At 32.8% G+C, this 21,517-nt stretch overlaps 1 protein-coding gene across 1 annotated transcript; it reads right to left on the bottom strand.

Moving 5' to 3' along the window:
* Positions 1–780: 780 nt before the first annotated feature.
* Positions 781–11,571, bottom strand: LOC114367952 (lycopene epsilon cyclase, chloroplastic-like). The gene is made up of 11 exons (XM_028325230.1): positions 11,058–11,571; positions 9,647–9,812; positions 7,431–7,566; positions 7,193–7,303; positions 7,013–7,115; positions 6,241–6,384; positions 4,005–4,112; positions 3,633–3,729; positions 3,425–3,553; positions 3,041–3,173; positions 781–1,140 (listed from the first exon to the last, which is right to left on the bottom strand). Exons 1-11 carry the CDS (start codon positions 11,361–11,363, stop codon positions 975–977), a joined length of 1,599 nt encoding a protein of 532 aa, XP_028181031.1. The 5' UTR covers positions 11,364–11,571; the 3' UTR covers positions 781–974.
* Between the last annotated feature and the right edge of the window lie 9,946 nt (positions 11,572–21,517).

The raw sequence follows: 21,517 nt of genomic DNA, 5'->3' as shown, positions 1-21,517 counted from the left end.
TAAACTTCTAAAGGCTCGATTGCTTTCCTTACCATTTATTTTACAGCACTTCACTGTTTAATGTACTTGGAAAAGACGTCTCCCAAAATGAACATAATATATTTTGCAACATAAATATGTTGCAATTTTTTAAATATCCATTAACAATTTCATTTTCATTTTTTACGAGTGCTTTACATTTTTTTTAGTAAATTAATAAATATTATGAAACTACTTTTACCAATAAGAGAAGTCACATAGGACCAAAATCCTTTATATGGACGCGATTAGAGTAATAATATGTAGAAATACTTGCATACCTGAGGGAGGAAGATGATCCCCCTCATATAGTGTGTGCTATGGGTGACTCATCTTGAACAGGTGAGCTAAAGCCTCAGACACGCATTGCTTTCTTCGTAACGACTTCATGATCACGAAGTCTGTTCATAGACATTTTGCAACTCCTAAAGCTATTAGAAGTAGATTATTATTATTTTAGGTATAAAGCTAAGTTCTGGTCGGGGATGTGGAGTTAGCACTTAGCAAGGATTCATGAATTGACCGATTTGCTTATCGTAAGTTTAGTTTTAGATTTGAAGATATAATTTGTTTTGCACATTAGTTCATGCTCGTCATAACAATAAATACTGGGATGTGTATATAGCGAAGTAAAGACACCCCTGTGAAAGTTAATTGTCAAATTATCTATTCATAAACCAGAAATGATTGTTCTTCTTCAGAGGGGAAAAAAAAAGACAGATGAGAACGTAATCTATCACCGAAAGAGCTAAAAGAAGCGTATAAAATATAAATAAACGTAGTGCACTTTAATATCAGATGGGATATAAAAATCATAAGAACATATCTCTGGTTTTAATAAAATATGTATGTCTATACAAGAATCTACGAACTACTATTGAGGCTCCTATAGTAATCTAACCCGTGTCCCAATACAGGGTACCTAGGGTGGGGAATAAATAAGTTATAGAAACGTACTATATCGTTAAGTAAGTCTTTATCATAGTTGCACCAGTAGGATCCGAAAGTAGATGTCTGACTAGACCCATTCTTAAGTTATTTGGTGCTATTATGAACATGTAGAATGCAAATAATACAAGATCTGTAGATGAGAGGGAGGAGCCAAGAAATCCCTGCCACATCCTGCGAGGGAAAAAAACATTTAACCATAATTCTATAGTAGATATAGAAAGCAATTTCTATCCCAAAAGTTTAGGGAGGGCGTTGGGGGATTAAGCAATAAGCAATGAAATCAGGTTTTCAAGTTGTAATACGAGAAAGCAAAATCTAATCTCAAGTAGATTAATACAAGTTTTGCTAGAAACTGAGATGGGATAACCATAATCCATCTTACAAGATGTTTCCCAGTTAATCCCATTAGAGTTATCTAAATGAGTTAAACATGTGGCTTTCATTCTAGTATCATCTATAATGATCACCAATGAAGTAGCAAAACTGATGTTTTAACTTTGTAGCCTCTATTTCAAATGAAGTTTAATCCTTGCGACAAATTCTGGTCACTGAAACAAAACGTCAACTCCGGCAAGGGTGACTTGTGGTAAGGCATAGTCTTCAATTTTCACTTCTAAACTTATATTACACTCTCCTTACCTCTTATTAATTGAAACTCATGTGCTTCCAAAACTTGTCTGCACATCTCTAACTTCTCGCTAATTCTCTCTCAACTCTCCAACTAGGACTGTGTCTGTATCTGTATCATATCATCCACAAAAAGCATGCCTCGTGACACCATCTTTTAATATGCTTAGTAAGCACATCTAACACGAAGGTGAAAAAAACGGGCTCAAAACTGACTCTTGATCCAAATCTGTAGTTATTTTATATTTTATACTCTTAACCTTCTCATAGATATCCTTGATTGCTCAAATATAGGCAACATATAGGATTCACTTCTCCAGAGCCTTCCACCATTGGCAGCCTGTTGTATATCTTTTCGAAATCAACCATACGTAAGTCTTTTTTATTTCTCAAATATCACCCCATCAATTATTGTAGCAAGTATATTGCTTCCATTGTCGACCTCCCAGATAATAAACAAAATTGATTTTCGGTAATATAAGTCTTGTTTTAATCTCTGCTCAATTACCCTCTCCCACATATCGTAGTATGATTCATGAGCTTAATCCATTATAATTTGCACAACTTTGTGTATCTCTTGTGTTCTTATAGATAGGGATTAAAGTTCTTCTTCTCCACCCATCGGACATTCTCTTAGACCTCATAATACCGTTAAACAGCTTTGTGAGCCAACTAATGCCTTTCTCTCGTAGGTCTTTCCATATGTCACTATGTATAGTATCCCGTTTAACTGCTGTGTCATTATTTGTCCTCTTCACATGCTCCTGAAAATTCTACAATGAAATATATAACTTTGGTCCTATCTCTAGTGCTTAGCTTATTAGAGTGAAAATCAAATTCATGTCCTCAATTACATAGCACATGGAATTAACTCTTCCATTTTTCCTAATATCTTCTTCCGTAACCAAGAAGTTAACTTCTCCATTTTTTATGCATTTCACTTTATTCAAATCTCTTGTCCCTGTTTCCCTACATTTAGCAAGCCTATAAATATTTTTCTCCATCTTTGGTACCTAAAACCTGACAAAAGTTCTAGCTCTTGCTTAGCTCACTTCATTCTTGGTCTCTTTCTTAGATACCTTATATTTTCTCCAATTTTCAGCATTCTTACCTAAAGACCCCACTTCATAACATTTCCTTTTAACCTTAACTTTATCGCACACATTTGCGGTCAAAAACCAAGATTCTTTCCTCTTAGGCAAACAATCTCTTATTTCAGCATGAGTCTCTTTTGCTACCTTCCTTATATTTTTGGGCCATCTTGTCCACACGTAAGTTTAGATCCTTATGAAGATCCAAAGAGGTTATATAGGCCTTAGGGAATTTCGTTTATATAGATCTCCTTAAAAATTAAGCATGTGTTTTTAGTCATATTACACTTGGAAAACATTATAAAGCAAATTCCAAGAAATCAATAAAAAACATGAGAAAAAATAGACCATACCAATCAGGTAAGCAGAAGAAAGTACGAAAGAATGTTCGAATGCCCTCAATGTCCAGCTGCAGAATTAGGGCTAATCCAAAAAGAAAGAATGCTCTCTGCCGTTTCCGTTCTTGAGGCCAAAGTGTATTCCAAGCTGAAAGGAAAAGAAAATTCAAATGCATATACAAGTAAAAGGGCTTCACATTGTCATCAAGTCCGAGTGTCAGCTCTCAATTTTTTTGGTAATATACATACAATCTATATCATAAAAATAAAAATAATCTACAATTTTGTGCTAGACAGTAACTGATTGAGGAAAGAAAAAAATAAGCATAGTTTATGCAATTTCAGAGAAACTGAGTAACTTTTACATCTAAGGCTTTGATAATGACTATACTTGATTACCTTGCATAGATAGATTCTCCTTTCTTCTTTCTTGAGTAATGATGTCCTTGGCATGACCATCTTTCAAAATAGTAGCAATTACTGAAGCATATTTTGGAGCTTCTGACAAAGATCTCACAACGGAGTACCCTGTGGATAAAAACTGATATTGAATGGCAATAAATTAAATTAAGCATATCCATGAAATGAAAATGTGATAAAGTCATGCCTGTAGCTGGATGCACCATGCTGGCAGCTGCACCAAATGCAAGGTTCTTTTGTTCTGTGTTCGGTAGGGATCCACCAACTGGGATATAAGACCATTCCTACATAAAATTTATTGATGAAAGGAGATTTCTTTTGGGCACTCAAAATTCAGATTCAGGCACAAAAGATGCTTTAGATGCACTAGAAGATCTTGTACATATCATATTATTGTTTAAATATTATAATGTCAAGCTAAAAGGATAGCTGAAAACTGAGCCTAAGAGGATAACACAATTAAGAAGGGAAAGAACAGGATTTCAACTCCAAAAGTGTTCTCCTTTTATATATATCTGTAAAATCAACACAATCAAGCCTAGCATTTCCAATATCTTACCTCTTCATAAGTTTTCTTAATTCTGATCCCCATTGTATTTAATCTCGAAAAGAGCTTCTTCTTTAGTAAATCAAATGGCATAGCATCTTTTGATGCTAAACAGGTTTCCTGCAATTGGCATTTTTACATAAAGTGTTAACAGAACTGTAACAAGAGATTATTAAAGTGGCTAAAGAGACAGAACTGTAACAAGAGATTATTAAAGTGGCTAAAGAGACGTTGGGTGAATCTAGAGGTTTTGGACCTAGGGGTAAAGAATCGTGGTGGTGGAATGAAAGTGTTCAGAGCAAAGTTAGAGTAAAAAATGAGTGTTTCAAGGAGTGGTCTAGGTGTAGAAATTCTGAAACTTGGGATAAGTATAAGATAGCTAGAAATGAAACCAAAAAGGCGGTGAGTGAGGCAAGAGCCCAAGCTTTTGACGGACTATACCAAGCTCTAGGAACCAGGGACGGAGAAAGATCTATATATAGGCTTGCTAAGGGTAGAGAGAGGAAGACTAGAGATTTGGATCAAGTAAAGTGTGTTAAGGATGAAGAAGGCAAAGTCTTAGTGCATGAAAAAGATATCAAGGAGAGGTGGAAGGCGTATTTCCACAACTTATTTAATGATGGATATGGATATGACTCTAGCAATCTAGACACAAGAGAAGAGGACCGGAACTATAAGTACTATCGTCGGATTCAGAAACAGGAAGTAAAGGAAGCGTTGAAAAGAATGAGTAACGGTAAGGCGGTGGGGCCAAACAACATACCTATTGAAGTGTGGAAAACTCTTGGAGATAGAGGTCTTGAGTGGCTCACCAAACTCTTTAATGAAATTATGAGGTCAAAACGCATGCCGGAGGAATGGAGGAGAAGCACGTTAGTGCCAATCTATAAGAACAAGGGGGATATACAAAATTGTGTAAATTATAGGGGAATCAAGCTAATGAGTCATACCATGAAATTATGGGAAAGAGTGATCGAACGGAGATTAAGAAAGGAGACTCAAGTTACTGAGAATCAATTTGGTTTCATGCCGGGAAGGTCGACCATGGAAGCGATCTATTTATTACGGCGGGTGATGGAGCAATATCGCATGGACCAACAAGACTTGCACTTGATTTTTATTGACTTAGAGAAAGCGTATGATAGAGTGCCTAGAGAGATTTTGTGGAAAGTTCTAGAGAAGAAAGGGGTTAGGGTTGCATATATTCGAGCTATCCAAGATATGTATGATAGGGTATCGACTAGTGTTAGGACACAGGGTGGAGAGTCAGACGATTTTCCCATCACAATTGGTTTGCATCAAGGGTCAACCCTTAGCCCCTACCTTTTTACCTTAATTCTGGATGTCCTCACGGAACAAATCCAAAAGATAGCGCCGAGATGCATGCTTTTTGCAGATGACATAGTCCTCCTTGGAGAGTTGAGGGAGGAGTTGAATGAGAGGTTGGAAACTTGGAGACGAGCTCTAGAAACACATGGTTTTCGCCTAAGCAGAAGCAAATCGGAGTATATGGAATGTAAGTTCAACAAAAGAAGGAGGGTTTCTAACTCAGAGGTGAAAATAGGAGACCATATTATCCCTCAAGTCACACGGTTTAAATATCTTGGGTCTGTAATACAGGATGATGGAGAAATTGAAGGGAATGTGAATCATCGCATTCAAGCAGGATGGATGAAATGGAGAAAAGCATCGGGGGTGTTATGTGATGCAAAGGTACCGATCAAGCTAAAGGGAAAGTTTTATCGGACTGCGGTAAGACCGGCGATTTTGTACGGAACAGAATGTTGGACGGTCAAGAGCCAACATGAGAATAAAGTAGGTGTAGCGGAGATGAGGATGTTGCGGTAGATGTGTGGTAAGACTCGACAGGATAAAATTAGAAACGAAGCTATTAGAGAGAGGGTTGGAGTAGCACCTATTGTAGAGAAGATGGTGGAAAATAGACTTAGGTGGTTTGGGCATGTAGAGAGAAGACCGGTAGACTCTGTAGTGAGAAGAGTAGACCAGATGGAGAGAAGGCAAACAATTCGAGGCAGAGGAAGACCCAAAAAGACTATAAGAGAGGTTATCAAAAAGGATCTCGAACTTAATGATTTGGATAGAAGTATGGTACTTGATAGAACATTATGGCGGAAGTTAATCCATGTAGCCGACCCCACCTAGTGGGATAAGGCGTTGTTGTTGTTGTTGTTAACAGAACTGTAACACATAATGTAAAAAACACTAAACTTAAGAACATGGAGCAAACCTCAAAGAACACTTTTGTACGGGACATGGGCATTGCATAAAGAAATGTTGGATAATTTGCTTCTGGACATTGAACATTTTGCTTCATGTAGTCTCTGTAATCCATGAAAACCATCAGATTTGGATCATAAGGATTGTTTTCCACCTGATATTGTAACAAAAAAAAATATTATTACAAACTATTACGTCATATGTATTTAGATTTTTTTTAATAAAAATATAAACACGATATATGGTTAGAGAGAGGGAAGAAGACAAACTAATATTTAAATACTACCTGACCTAGGAACAGTCCCTCTTGATTTGTTACCAAAAATGCTACTGTTATTTTTTATATTGCCCTTTTGCACTTTGCAAATAAGCTCCAATAATTGATTTGCTTAAACAGATCTATATTAATTAATTTAACGGCATTAAAAAGGTATCACAAAAAGAAGCACCAATTTTGGTCTGGTTTAAACATACTTATAAACTGTGTTATTAATGAAAATGTATAGACACCAAATAGTCAAAGAAATGAAAACAGTAGCTTGTTACCTAAAATGGAAATGAAAACAATTCACTAATATAAACTACACAAAACAAGCAATTTTCTTAGGTCACATATTAAAAAATAAAAAAAGATGCAGGAGAGGACAAATGTGGACCTTCATGATCACGAAATATGAGAAAGGATTCTCAACAATTAATGTTAATATGCAAGATATTTTTAACGATACTAGCATTAACCTATAAACTAAACTTAGAAACAGAACATAGAGCCAGCCTCCAACCTCAACTTCCACACCATAAGCTGTTTGGACAGAAACCTTTGGACCCCCGACCTCATATTGCAACAGTTTCCCTGAAGCAGCTCCTGATGCAACAGTAACAAGCCTATAATAACATGTCAGAAGTTTCCATATATAATAGATAAATGGATAAAACTTTTAGAAGCATGTGAGTTGTCATACCTGCTGGGCACTACAACGTCATATTCACAGACAACATGACTATGACCATTACTCGTCTCAATAACACTTTCTACTCTTGAGCTAAGATACGAGACACCTGACTCGACACACCTAGGGAAAATTAATATGAATCAAAAATCTACAAAAATAAATAAAATAATTGTTATTAGGAAATTAAATTACAAGTAGCAAGTTAACAGTGATAGTAAATATATCATCAACAGTTAGACGGTTGTACCTTCTTAACAACTCCTCATGAAGCAGATGCCGACTGACACGTCCATAGGAACGACCAATAAAAATGGGGTCCTTATTGTCGAGATAGACAATGGTATCCTTCCAAACATGCTCAATGCAACCTTCAAGTCCGAGATCTGAAATTATAATGAATTGTGTTCATCAATGCATTATATCAACTAAGCAAGTATGCATCTGTCAAAAAGACAAAAATCTTGCTTTTTATGGCAAAATGTCAAAACTTCAAATTGAAAACCTAAAAAAATCAGAGTTTTACAGCTCATCAGAATTTATAAGCATTTAGAAATTCCACTAAAATGAATTGAGCTTTTATAGCTTTATTCATTTAACTTCTCCACAAGTTAATACGGAGAAGTTGATTTTAGTTATGAATGTATTTTACTTTTTTTATTTTTTTGTTAAATTGTAATTTTAGTTCCTTTAAATCCATGATTTTGGTCATTTTAATTTTTAATTGTAACATTTGATCCTATAGTTTTATAAATTTATGATTTTAGTTCCTCTAATAGATTATTAACTAATAAATAATAATTATGATTATTAGAGATATTAAATTAATTATAAATTAAATAAAAATTATTAATCTTTAGAAAATTTTAATAGAAGACTATTAACCCTAATGTGGTAATTGCATGTGACAATGAAGGTGGAAGAGATATTTGCGTTCAAGAAGAGAAGCACAGTGTAGTGGAGAATTAGGATTATTAATAATATTTTATTAATTTTTAAATAATTAATAATTTTAATTAATTTATAATTAACTCAACTAATCAAAATTATATGTTAATAATCTATCAGGAGGATCAAATTACCAATTTATCAAACTAAGGGATCAAAATGTTACAATTAAAATTCAGAAAAATCAAAGGATTTAAAATATTAGGAGGAAAAAAATTCTAATTTACCCTATTCTCTTTTCATATAAGTGGATAGTGAAGTTTATCCACCTAAATGAAATTTGTTAGGCATATATAACTTATAACTTAAGTTTACAAAATTACTATTAAAAAAGTTAGCTCAAAAGATTATCCCTAAATGTATGTCATTTGCAGATGATATAATTCTAATTGAAGGTTCAAGGGAAAATAAAAAGTTAGCTCTAAGCTTGAGCTCTTAGATAGATGTGATATCACAAATTTCTAAGTTTGAGTATATGCATTAAAGTTTTAGCAAGACACAAAAGAAAAATGATTTGGAGGTAAAAATAGAAGATGTCATACCCACAAGTTTAAGTTTAAGTATATGGGATCAATAGTATAAAACAATAGGAAATTTAATAAAGATGTCACGTACAAGATACAAATTGGATTTTTTTTTATATAACAAATTGGATTGTTAAAAGGAAGAAATACATAAAGGAATATTAGCAACCACAAAGTACTAATTAAGCTCAAAGGGAAACTTTATCACAATACTACACACCGGGTTATATTTTATAGTAATGAATGTTGAATTTTAAGATGGAATTTAAGATGAAAATGTTAAGAAGGTGGTGAAGAACCAAATGATTGGACACAAGTGGTTAATGTGTTGAAGTTAAGATTAGATCGTTCGGGTAGTTTGATCTTTAGCAGAAACAATGTACCAGAGGATTAAAAAAACAAATATGGTTGTGAGGCAGCATAAGAACAAGAAAGGATGAGAAAATATGGTTGTGAGGCAGCATAAGAAAGGATGGGATACAGAATAATTTCAACAGGGATATTGTTACAACACTTTTTGTGTAAAAATGACAAAAATTATTAGAGCAGTTTGAACATGCACAAAAAAATAGCCACACGAAGAGAATAAAATTGTATGGTTTTTAGTCATGTGAAGCCAATAAAACAACAACCAGTATGTTATAGGAAATCTTATTTGTAAATAATATTTATATTTATGAGAATTTGGTTTTGATCGGATCTATTGATTTTTTTTTTTTTTTGAGTCAAAGAATACGGTGTTTACTAACCAGCTGGATCAGGAGACTAATCCATTGATGTTAAGTGATACAAGTAACCGACCTCCCTTGTTAAAGACAAGTCTGTTGTTAATTTTTTATTGTTCTTAATATCGCTAACCCACATGACCACGAGGCATTTTGGCCCTATTCCATATGGGTTAGGGCTGATTCGGGTTGGCCGAGACAATATTTTAAATAAATAGCATATCTGATACAAAGATGATATCAGTAGAATGATGCAGCAAGAACGATACCTTTAAATTCGTCCTCCCACACACCATAATTGTTTGTAAAAGGGAGATCCGGACCAATAAGCCCAACTTTCAGTCCTAACTTGGCTGATTCTGCAGCAAGAGCAAGACCAGCCGGACCACAACCAATCACAACTAGATCCAGTATATCATCTCCTATAGGTGGCAACTGCAAGAGTGGTTATCAACAGGTTCTCGGTAAGAAAACATAAATCCAAAAACACAATTTAGTTTAAGCATCTTCATAACCATCAAAACCGGTGCATGTGTATAACACTAAAAGGAGGGCTAGGAACCGAGTCTTTAGCACACTCTTTTCAAACACATTCTTTTTTAATTGGTTAAAATTCACTGAAAACTATAAAATCAGAAGATAGAGCTATTAAATATGACATGAGACCTACCAAATTTTATCATTTTCAATAAATTTCAGCCAATGAAACAGTGTGTGTTACTAGCATTTCTTATAAGACTTAACAATGGCTTCACTATCACCAAACACGAAGATCATCACAGCCAAATTCACCACACCTCAACTTCATCCACACGACTAAACAATGGCATCACTCTCACCAAACAAAAAGATCATCACAGCCAAACCCATCACACCTCAATTTCATCCACACAACTCAAATATCAGTATGTACTAAAGAAATCTAACGCAATTCCTTATATTAAAAAAAAAACTCAATCACTTTTTTATTATTAGCTTCTCAAGATGACCTACTTAATTTGCTTCATGTATTTCTATCCCATACCAATACTCTCGGATACTTCGATACATATAGGTGAAGTATTCAAGTTTTTTTTAAAAAAAAAAATACTACAATACAAGTATAATATAAAAGCATAAAAACATTGTTCCTTGATGAACTAAAAATGGAAATTGTCTTTTCCGTAGATGATTTTGAGAAAGAAATGAAATTGATAGTAATATTTCAATCTGTATAATTAATAGGAAGTAATTTATCATTACAATGATTTATATTTTATTTTTAATTTTAGTAATATTCAAAAAGTATGTTATTAATTCGGATTATTATAATTATATACTTACTATTTATGTTTTATGAAATTTTATTCATATCAAGATGATCTTGCATCGCCTTAAAAAAGAGAGAATCTTACTTCTTACAGGTCATTGTAACCTACATATATTTAAAATAATTGTAAAATTTATATTGCCGTTTGGATAGTATATATTGATATCTGATAATGTAGTCCACAGTAACCTAACAGCGAAAAAAAAAAGCCTAAAACAATATCCACTAAATTTTCAACCAAAAAAAATTTAAAAGCATTTCACGAAAATTCATCCAACCCTCATAAAACCGATCATAACGAAGCTCCACATTCAACACACAGTAACAAGAATCAAAATCCAAGAAACAGAAGCGAGAGAACCGAAAAAAACCTTATCCGCGAGCTTGGATTGCATTTCCATGGCTTTGTTCTGTTGCATTTGGACGAAAACGAGTTCGGAGCCACCGGCCTTCACGTAATCCTCCTCGTCGGCGAAGTCCTCTTTCGTCGCCACGCAGCTCTCGCTCCCGGCCTTCGCCTCCACCTTCAGACACCGCACGCCGCGGCCGCCGCACGACGACGACGACGACGCGGTTCGTCTTCTCCACAGCTTCTTCCTCCGCAGCCTCAACCTCGACGACAAAGGACTCACGCAGAACGCCATTGCCGCCAAGTTCCTCGCCGCAACGCACTCCATTTCGTTGTCGTTTTTTCAGTATACGACACTGCTTTTTATAGTAATAATACTTTTTTTGTCACTCCTTTTTCCTCACCATGGCATTCATTCAAGTCGTTGCGTTCTGCAGTTACGTTACGGCAAGTCGAGGGTTAAAACGACGACGTCCTTGGTGTCACGCTAAGTGTGTGTGTGAACGGTTGAGTTTGAGTTTATGTTGCAGAGGGATATGGTATGCGATGCTTCGTTTTAATTTGCGTACATGTTTAACAGCCATCCGAAACTTCCACGTGGCGTTCTCTGATTGGGCGGGTTTTGAAGAATGCTAGCCTTATCGGAAACGATTCGTTGGAAGAGTGAAAAGTCTACGAGAAGAAAGAATAAAGGTTAAATTACTTTTTGGAAAATAATATATGGTATAAATAAAATAGATAGTTAAGAGTAAGCGAGCTAAAGAAAATATCAAATTAGATGGATAGAGAAGACTCCTCAATGGATACTATAAGTTATCTCATTTAAGAAAAATATAAAATATAATGATACCAGTCGAGTACTAAAGATCCTTACTAGTCCACACTCTTTGAGTCTTTCGATGATCTTATTTTCCTTCAAGCACGAGTCTAACCATAAAGGATTTCCATTGCTTTCCAAAAACAGGTATCAAGGACACACCTTTGCAGGCTTACAAATCTCAGGTTTCGAAAAACAAAGCAAAAAAAAATCCAAAAGTAAAGTAAACATTTGGGTTCTAAATCATATTCACATTTTCTAAATGAAGATAACTAAGGCCCCCTTTAGGGTGCCTTCGAAGAATTTAGCCAGATACAGTGGATATTATACTTACAGATTGACGAAAAAATCAAGGGGGGAAAGGGGAAAGATCCCGAAATAAGTTGGATACTATTGCTCAAAACACTATTACAAACTTTTTTCCTTTCTGTTTCTCTCACTAGTCTTCCTAGTATCTATCTTGTGTTTACAATTGAAGACCCTTTATATAGAGAAAACGGAAAGAAAAAGACAAAGGCCCCTTCAATCAAGAACGGTAAAGTTACTGTTCATTTACTGTTCACTAGTGTCAGAGTCTTTGCAACAGTAAAGATTCCCACCTTGAATTTACAGCTATATTTTTGGCAGGATGCTTCTGTATTTAACTCTTTGCTGATTTTGTAATAGTAACATCTTCTTCGTCTTAGATATTTCCAGAACAGAAAATGTCTGATGAGTCTTCCATTGAGAGATCAATGGATGGAAAAGGAGGAGTTTGTTGTCCATGACATCCACTAGCTTCTTAAATCTCTTTATCTTTCTTCTCTTCTTGGAAGAATTGAACCAATTTGTTGTTGTGATTAACCAGGAAAGGAATGAAGAACTTCCCATTGTATGATGGATGGAAGAGCTGTGTGTCATGAGTTTCTCTTATTAGGTCAAACTCTCATTTGTCTAATTCTGAGAACCATTGGTATCCTTGTATTTGTGCCCTCATGAGTCTGTATTAATACTGTGTATTACCCTGTACATCCCAACTCTTTCATATTCATCATCGAACAAACAGGAAAAAAGTTTCTATGATCCTCTGGTAGGAGTTTCATGACATGACAGGGGTAATTTTGAGCATATGATCCTCTGGTAGGAGTTTCATGACATGGCAGGGGTAATTTTGAGCAAAAAAATTGCTCAGGCAGGTTATCATTTTGATGGCAATGTAATCCATCATTTCTGCCTGTATTAGGTTAATAGCCTCGTTAATTAAGGGCTTAAATCCTTCAAATCTATCTGATGGAGGAATCAAGATTGATTCCAAACATCCATAATCCAGTAGACTCTTTGTGGAAATCGCTAAGTCCTCATATCCAAAGGACTTAAACTGGTCCAGGTCTAATATGGCTTTTCTGAAAAGGAATTTTATTTTGCAAGGACAATTGGTTTTGTCTTCGCAGAATGGGGTTTTGTTGGTGCATACAAAATTTTTGGTTGAAATAAGCATGCACGCCTATACAGAGACCCGAAATTTGGGTTTGATTGTTGTGTACCTTAAACAATAAGTTTTGTATTTTCTTGAAATTGTCTATGTTCAAGCCATTTATTGGTCCGAGGATATTTGGGTTGACTGAGTCTTTATAGGTTTTGTGGTTGGTCTTGGTTTGGTCAGCATTTATGACTATAGTCGTGTTTTTTGGTTCAAGGGCCTTTTTTATTTTATTTATATCTGTGGTATTTAGTTCAAGGGTTTTTTCTGCTTCTTCCCTTGAATAGAATCCTTTTGTAAATTGGGCTTTGAATACCCTCCTTTACAAGGGAAAGGTCTTTAAAATTGGTATAAATACCTTTATAGGGCCTTGATAACAGGACAAAAGTTGTATAACCTTTCCCAAAATGAGAGGCTTTTGTAAGGAGAGGGACTCCTTGGTTATCTGCTATGCAGAAATTGTATAAGGCATAAATTATGCCTTTTTCACTGAACAAATGAATTGCTCATTATTGTTTGTATGTTTTGGAATATTCCAAATATTATCAATAAGGCAATTGAATTTGTCGTTGATAGCTTCCCTACCGGGGTAGTGAAACTCGTTTGTAAGTACAGGTAAATCCTGATTGCCAAACTTCATTTTTTGTTTTATATTTTGGTAAGAGACCTTACAAGGCTTCATCTTGTTGTATCCCTGCAAAACAAGAAAGAATATCAGCACCAACATTCTTAACTCCTTTTATGTGTTCAAAATTTATTTTTATTCCGTTATGATAAACATACTCTTGGAATAAAACCCATCTTTTGTGAGGTTTTATATCCGTATTTATTTGTTGGCTACCATAAGTCACTATTCCTTCGCAATCGGTTCTTATGGTAATTTCGCTTTTATTAATCAAGAAGAGTTTAAATCCCTCTAAAGCATTTATTATGGCATTTACTTCGTAATTTGTAGAAATTGAGTATACCTGTAGTTTTGTGTGGTATTTTTCTGAAGTATACCTACAGATTTCTTCATCATGAATTTTTTCATATTTATCTTTCTTTTTCTTTAGGATGGTTTTCCATCCTTGTTCACAACCATCACATTCTATGACCAAATAGTCAGAATCTAATGGTCGAGAAAGATATGACAAATTATTAACCATTTCGTTAATTTTTTGAACTAATTTTACATCCTCTGTATTAAATTTTCTCTGTTTCATCAAAGATGTTTTGTTGTAAAGAGGAGCTATGTATTTCCCTAAGTCTTTAATAAAATTTCTTGCATAGTTAAGTAGGTCTAGAAAAGCTCTCAGGGTTTTTATGTCTTCCATTTTATCTGGGAAACCAAGAATTTTTTGGGAGATATGAGGCTGAAGCCTTATTTTCCTATTTCCTATTTCTGTTCCCAGGAAAGAAATATGAGTTTTGCAAATTTCCATTTTTGACTTTGAGATAATTAGGCCAAATTTTTTAAATAAATGAAGAACTTGTTTGAGATGGAGATAATGTTCTTCTTTAGTTTTTGAGAAGACGAGTACATTATATATATATGTACAATTAAATTCTTTGTAATTTCCAAAAATATTATCCATTTTTCTTTGAAAAATTTGTGGTGCATTTTTTAGTCCGAAAGACATTACTTTCCATTCGAATAATCCTTCTGAACAGAAAAAGGCAATCCATTTTATTGAATCGGGATGCATCTTTACTTGGTGAAATCCTGATTTTAAATCAAATTTCGAAAACCATATAACTTTTTGTATCCTATTTATCAACACATTTTTAGAAGCAATATTGTATACATCTATGTAAGTGCTATCATTAAGCCTTTTGTAATTATAGACCATTCTAGTTTTCCCTCTTTTTTGTTTTGAATGTTTATTAACAATAAAAGCAGGGCTTCTATGAGGACTAGTACTAGGTACTATAACTTTTAGATCCAAGAGGGTTTTTATATGGTTTTTACATTCTTCTTGTTTGAAATTCCCATACTGAATATCTTTAGTTTTAATTATCAGATTTGAGTTTATGATTTCTAATTTGCACATAACAGGATCTTTTTTCCAATATTTTGTAGGGTCTTCTCCTATTATATTTGTTCTATTTAATTTGCCTATAATCTATTGCATATTATCAAAAGTTATAATTTTGATGATTTTGACAGAATTATAATCAAATTCTGCTACAGATAATTCATATTGTAGCTCAGTTTCTGTTTTTATGCTTTTTAAAATACTTTCATGATAAGAATCATGGGATGTGTCACATGTTTCTGGAGCGTTTATACTACCATAATTTTTTGATTCTTTTATTTTGCTGCTTCCTGGTGTGTCACAAGGACATTGATCACTAACATTAACATTAGTGGGGGCATCACCATGCTTTGTTCATAACTCTGATGTGAGTTCGTCTATTATAGGTGACATTTGTGAGTTTGTAGAAATTAATAAGTAGTCTTTTGTAATGGTAACTGATATGTTATCATGTATGATAAAATCAAGTCCTAAAATCATTGTTTCTTTGGTAGGTCGCAAGTCTACAACATCTACTTTATTTATAGATTTTGTTACCGAAAATATCATAGTTTGTAGATAATTGAATGGTGAAATTTCTAGTTTCTGTATCATTTGTTATTATGTCTCCAGACATTGTTCTAGTTTTAGTTATTATATTACTTTTAAAGCAATTGTGTTGGGGTACAATACTTTGGCATATGGAAGTAAAAGAACAACCAATATCTACCAAAGCTTGCAAAATTACTTCGGTTTGGTCAAAATTATTTATTTTAGGAAAATTTATTTTAACCAAAATATGTAGGCTTTTATTTTTCTTTTTATTGCAAATTATGGGGATGCAATCTTTGTTTTGTAGTGCCATAAGCCCACTTGTATGCTCTTCAGAAAAGTTTGGATTTCTATTTTTTTTCAAATTTTCGTAGAGAAAATCTATTGTTTTTTCATTTGGTTTAATCTGATTTCCAAAGTTGAAATCGGATTGTTCATAATTTTGTTTCTAGAACCATTTTCCTTCTTAAAATCAGGAAATTATGTGAGCTCTTAACGTTTTGTGGGGATATCTTTTACAGAAATGACATTCCTTACAATCTGGTCCTATGTGGAATTGTATTTCATGTTCACAATCATTTAGTTCTCTTTTGAACATTAGGCTATATCCCAAATTTTCAAGGATTTCTCCATATTGATTGTATTTGTCATCCACTGGGTATAGATTCACATACTCATTTCTAGTGAATTCGTTTAAGATTTTATAATCTTTTTTGAGTTCTTCTTCTTCAGAAGTATAGTCAGACCAACTAACTATTGAATATATTTCTGAGTCAGTAGAGACTGTCTCATCTATAGGAATAAGATTCATCCTATAGCTTTTTATCAATTATGCTTCTCTTGTAAATAGATTGGTTTTGTTTGGACAATCTCTAGAGTAATGTCCTGGTTGGTGGCAAGAATAGCATTCTAATTGTTTTGTATATGTTTTATTATCTCTAAGTTTCCTAACATGTCTTTCTTTGTTAATTGTAGGTTTTTTAGAATTAGAGGCTCTAATTGAATACCTACGGGTTGGATTCTTTTTCCTAGAAGGTTGTTTATTGGGAGGTCTGTACTGAGGTCTTTTTCTCCTAATTTCTTTATGGTATTGTTGAAGAGTGTAAATCTGTTTACAAATTTCTGAATCAGCTATTTTTATTTGTTTGTTAATGGCTATGTTGGTACATGTATCTTCCATCACTTTCATTATGTGTTGGATTTTGACCGTTAGATTATTCATGACTGGGTCAATTTGGTCATCATTCCAACTGTCTCTAATTTTTTATCCTAATTTACCCGGGAGTTTTAAGAATAATTTTCCTTCTAAAGATTTATCTGTAAATCCTCCCGCTATAGAGGCATACATTAGGTAATCTTGGGTAAATTCTTTTATTTTACCGAAATAACTTATAGAGAGTCTTTCTAGGTTACCTAGATAAATTTTTTGTCTGATGGTATTTCCATCATTTATAGATTGGGCTGTAAAAATTCTTTGTATTAGGCTACAGAAATTGTAGATATTTGGACCAGGGTCTACTAGGTTTGTTTTGATTTATTCTGGGAAAGTTTGTTTGAAACATTTCCAATAGGCTCTAGCTATATCTCCTAGATATGTTTCGGCTCTTGCTATCATATCTTGATTATTGGATACATGACTTTCATGGTTTACTCTATAGTCTCTTATAACAGCAGAAGTCCACTGTTCTATGTAGTTCAGAAGTAATTGGGGGTCAATATTTCCTATGTTTAGTAAAAGAGATGGCATATTAAATGTCGGTTCTATAGGTAGCCTTTTCCCTTTTGACTTTATATTATCTCCTAGAGTTAAATCTATTGGGGTGATAACTTTTTCATGGGGGAAATCCCATGTTGTAGTCTTCCGTAATATAATCAAATTGAGGGGTAAAATTTGAGCTAGAAGCATCAGCCATGAGACCTTTATGAGTTTCAGGAAAAGAGACTAGTGTTTCTGTTTCATCAATCTCAAAGTTTATTTCTAAAGTATTTTTGAAGTTTATTTATTTTTCATAAAATTCATGTAAATTGATTTTTTCAAGTAAATCTTGAATATTCTCTGTATCAGAATTTTCTTTATCTATCATTGAGAATAATCTTTGTCTGAAAACATATTCGTTTTCTTCGTTAGTGTCATCAGAATCTATTTCATTATTTATAAAACTTTGTCCTTCACACTTCTTGTCTTCTTCCCATTTTTCAACTGCTTTAAGGAGTTTTGGGGAAAGGCAAGTTTTTTCTAAAGAAGAGGTTTCAGTTTGTTTATGTTCCTCATAGGGAATATATGATTCGAAATATGAACAATGTCATAGATTCATCATAAACATTCTAGAGGGTTCCATTTCCTCTCTTGGGGGATTTTGTATGTCTTCATAATCAGTAAATTTTACTGAAAGACTATTTCTTTTGTTTGTTATTATAGCTGATCCAGGAGTGGTTATTGCACTCCTAGAAGATCCAGCCTTAATATGTGTTTGCCATTGATTGTTTTGGTTTCTGGAGGAATCAAAGATTTCGGGTGGCAAAAATTGGATTCCATCAAATGATAAGGTTGTCACTAATGGATTAGTGTTTATCCTATATCTAGGGGATATTTGATCACTTATTCTGCCAGTGAAGGTAATATCCAAGTGTAAGTTATGTCCCTCAAAGTTTCTTCTAAAACCTATTGTGTGGACTTCTAGGTTTATGTTTTGTATGAAATCACTATGATTCATTGTGTAATTAGGGGCAATATAAATTAGGGAGACGATTCGGTTTAGATCTATTTCTATCATCCCTATTATGGCCTGAGAATTATTATCTCTGAACCTTTGATAAAAAAGGACTACAAAAGTTGTAGCTCCTACGAAAGATCTTGTTAGAGACCTGACGCCTATGACAATTAACCCTAGGTGTACATATCTTCTATTTGTATTAAGGAGTTGTCATTAGGTTTGTTTTTAGATTAATTTGATAATCTTGTGTCTTCCGTCAGGGAGATGAAAATCATCAATCCTTCTGTATCTGTATAAGCTAGTTCTATCATAAGCCAACCAATTTAGATTGTATAATTGTCTAGGATTGAGAGAGTCTATCCTAGAATTTGATCCAATATCAATATTGGATTCTATACCTACTATTTGTTCCAGTTGTCTGGTTCAGGAGTTTGTTCTTCTAAAGAATCTATCAAAGATTCCAGGATGTTGGTTTATAGATTCAGTAATAGAATTGTGTCCTGAAACTCTTTGTGAGGTTACTGTAAAAGGTATTGTCCTCATTTTCTAGGCTTTGCTAAAACGAATTTGGTTGAGATTTGACTTGTTGTCTTTCCTAAATCAAGTTTAGAAAGCTGCATTGTAATTTTATCGAGTTTGTTTGTGGAAAAACGAATTTGTTGTTCTTTAGATTTAAGAATATTCAAAATGTCGTTAACTTTATTTTCTAAAGTTTGTATTTTGTTAAACAACAAATTTTGTGTTTTTGTTAGGCTATCTAAAGTTTCAAGAGAAGTCCTCAAAAGATTTTATCGAAAGTTTGTTAACAAAACTATTATTATTAATTACATCTTGATGTCTATCCAAAACTAAATAACAGCTCTGATACCAATATGGCACCGAGTCACTTGTATTTTAAACAACAAAAAAGTAAAAATAGTAATACGATAAAAACAATAGTATTTAAGATAATGTAATATAAATCAGTAAAGGTAGAAAAGCCTCCTAGTTTGAAAAATAATATATGATATAGATGTTATATTTCACGTAGTGAGACGGAAAAAGATATAAGTATTATAAATTATATGATGTGAAAAAAGGGAGGGAAATAAAAAAAATAATAGGTGTTGATAATATTAAAAAAATAACATTCATATCATTTTTCTTAATTTTTATCTTTTTTTTCTGATTGATAATTTTTTTTTAAGTTTATCTAAATCGTCTGAATAAAATACATTTGATTAGATCTTAACAGAAATTTTGATTGACAATGTTAAATTTTTATCTATGTAAAAAAAATAGAATAACACATTATTGTTACATGATTCCACATTTAGCATTGTTAGTCAAAATTGATAATAAGGACTTTAATCGAAGATCTAATAAAACTAAAGAATTAAATTAATCAAAAATAAATAAATTAGAAGACAAAAGAAATTAATTTAATCAATAATAAAAAGCCATGATACAATCCAAACTAAACCGTGTGTGACTGTCGACCCAAACAGTCGCATCCAACGGCCTCAGTTTTATATTGACAATTCTCGTGGTCCAAACTCCAAACAGTGCCTTTGCGAACTTTGCTTGTGTTGTGTGCTGTTTGTACGTACAACAACGACGGGGATAAAGTTTCTATTTTTTACTTTTGTTTTTGTTTTTCACCGCTTTTTTCTGGTTAGAAATTATTCATACGGGTGTTTGTGATTTGATTTTGATAAAATTTTAGGAAAAGAGTAATAATTTGATATGATCGTAAAATGAAGTGTAGAATTTAGATGATTTAATTATATCATAGCATGTGAATTAACTGATTTAGAATTATTTTAATTTAATTACAAATATTTGATTCAAGTCCTAGATATAAGATATATATTTAAGTTTAATCGGTTATAATGATTCTATTACATTCAAATAAAAAATAACACATTTCCTCATGAATTAAACTTATTAAAAATTACACAATTAAAAGACAGAGTCATCAAATAAGAGGTATCATCTATACAATTTTGTGATTTTAATAAATTTTAATCAATAAAGAGAGTGTATTCAAAATAATGTTAGTAACATTTCTAAAAATATATATTATTTAATTATAATTTTAAATTTAATCTAAGTTGATCTCATGTTTTATCATCTACATTTGATTGACATTTTCTGATTTTTTTATAATAGATTTGGATAAAAGAAGAAGATTATATAGGATTTACAAAATTTGGAGAGAGAAAATTGATTGATATATGATAACATTAATTAAATTTGTTTGTTTCTTTACAATAAAGGATATCACCGGACCATGATGGCACCATGCACGACAAGTTACAAACATCTATCGATTGCTTTAAAAGTTCATGTTTCTCTTTGAATAAAATAAAGTTTATGGTTTTCTTTATTTTATTTTACTTTTTATCATCATGGCGATAGTGTGTAGTATTTAAAAAATTACTTTTAAGTTGTGTTTGATTGAGGGGAGAAAAAGAAATAGAGAAGAAATTGTTGGATTTCATGTGGGTCTTATAGCTCTTGTGTTTTAATCTATTTAAAAATAAATATCTTTATTTTTTGTCATTTTTATTTTCATCATCTTTAGTTTAGTAGGATTTTTTCTCTAAATTATATTTTTTCTTCTTATAAGACTTAAACATGAAATCTTAATAAATACTTGAGTCTCGTGCTACTCATACCAACAACATAATATTTTATATTTCTCTTTATTATATATTAAAAAATATTTTGGTTATATACATTATTATGTGTTATCTTTTCATTGTTTTGGTTCCTTGTCCATTTATTTATCTTTTTTCTATTTTTTTCACTCACTTTTTACTATGAACTACCATTGGAAAAAATAAGAAAAGGAAAAATATTGAGATAATTAATTTCTTTTATTAATGCATTATCAATGGTTACTTGTTGTTAAATAGGTGATAATATAAGATTGATTTAGTATTGAAGGGAGATGGGAAG

Source organism: Glycine soja, chromosome 9 (assembly GCF_004193775.1).
Source record: "Glycine soja cultivar W05 chromosome 9, ASM419377v2, whole genome shotgun sequence".
In the NCBI taxonomy this organism is placed as follows: domain Eukaryota; kingdom Viridiplantae; phylum Streptophyta; class Magnoliopsida; order Fabales; family Fabaceae; genus Glycine; species Glycine soja.
This window is presented reverse-complemented; position numbering and strand designations above follow the sequence as displayed.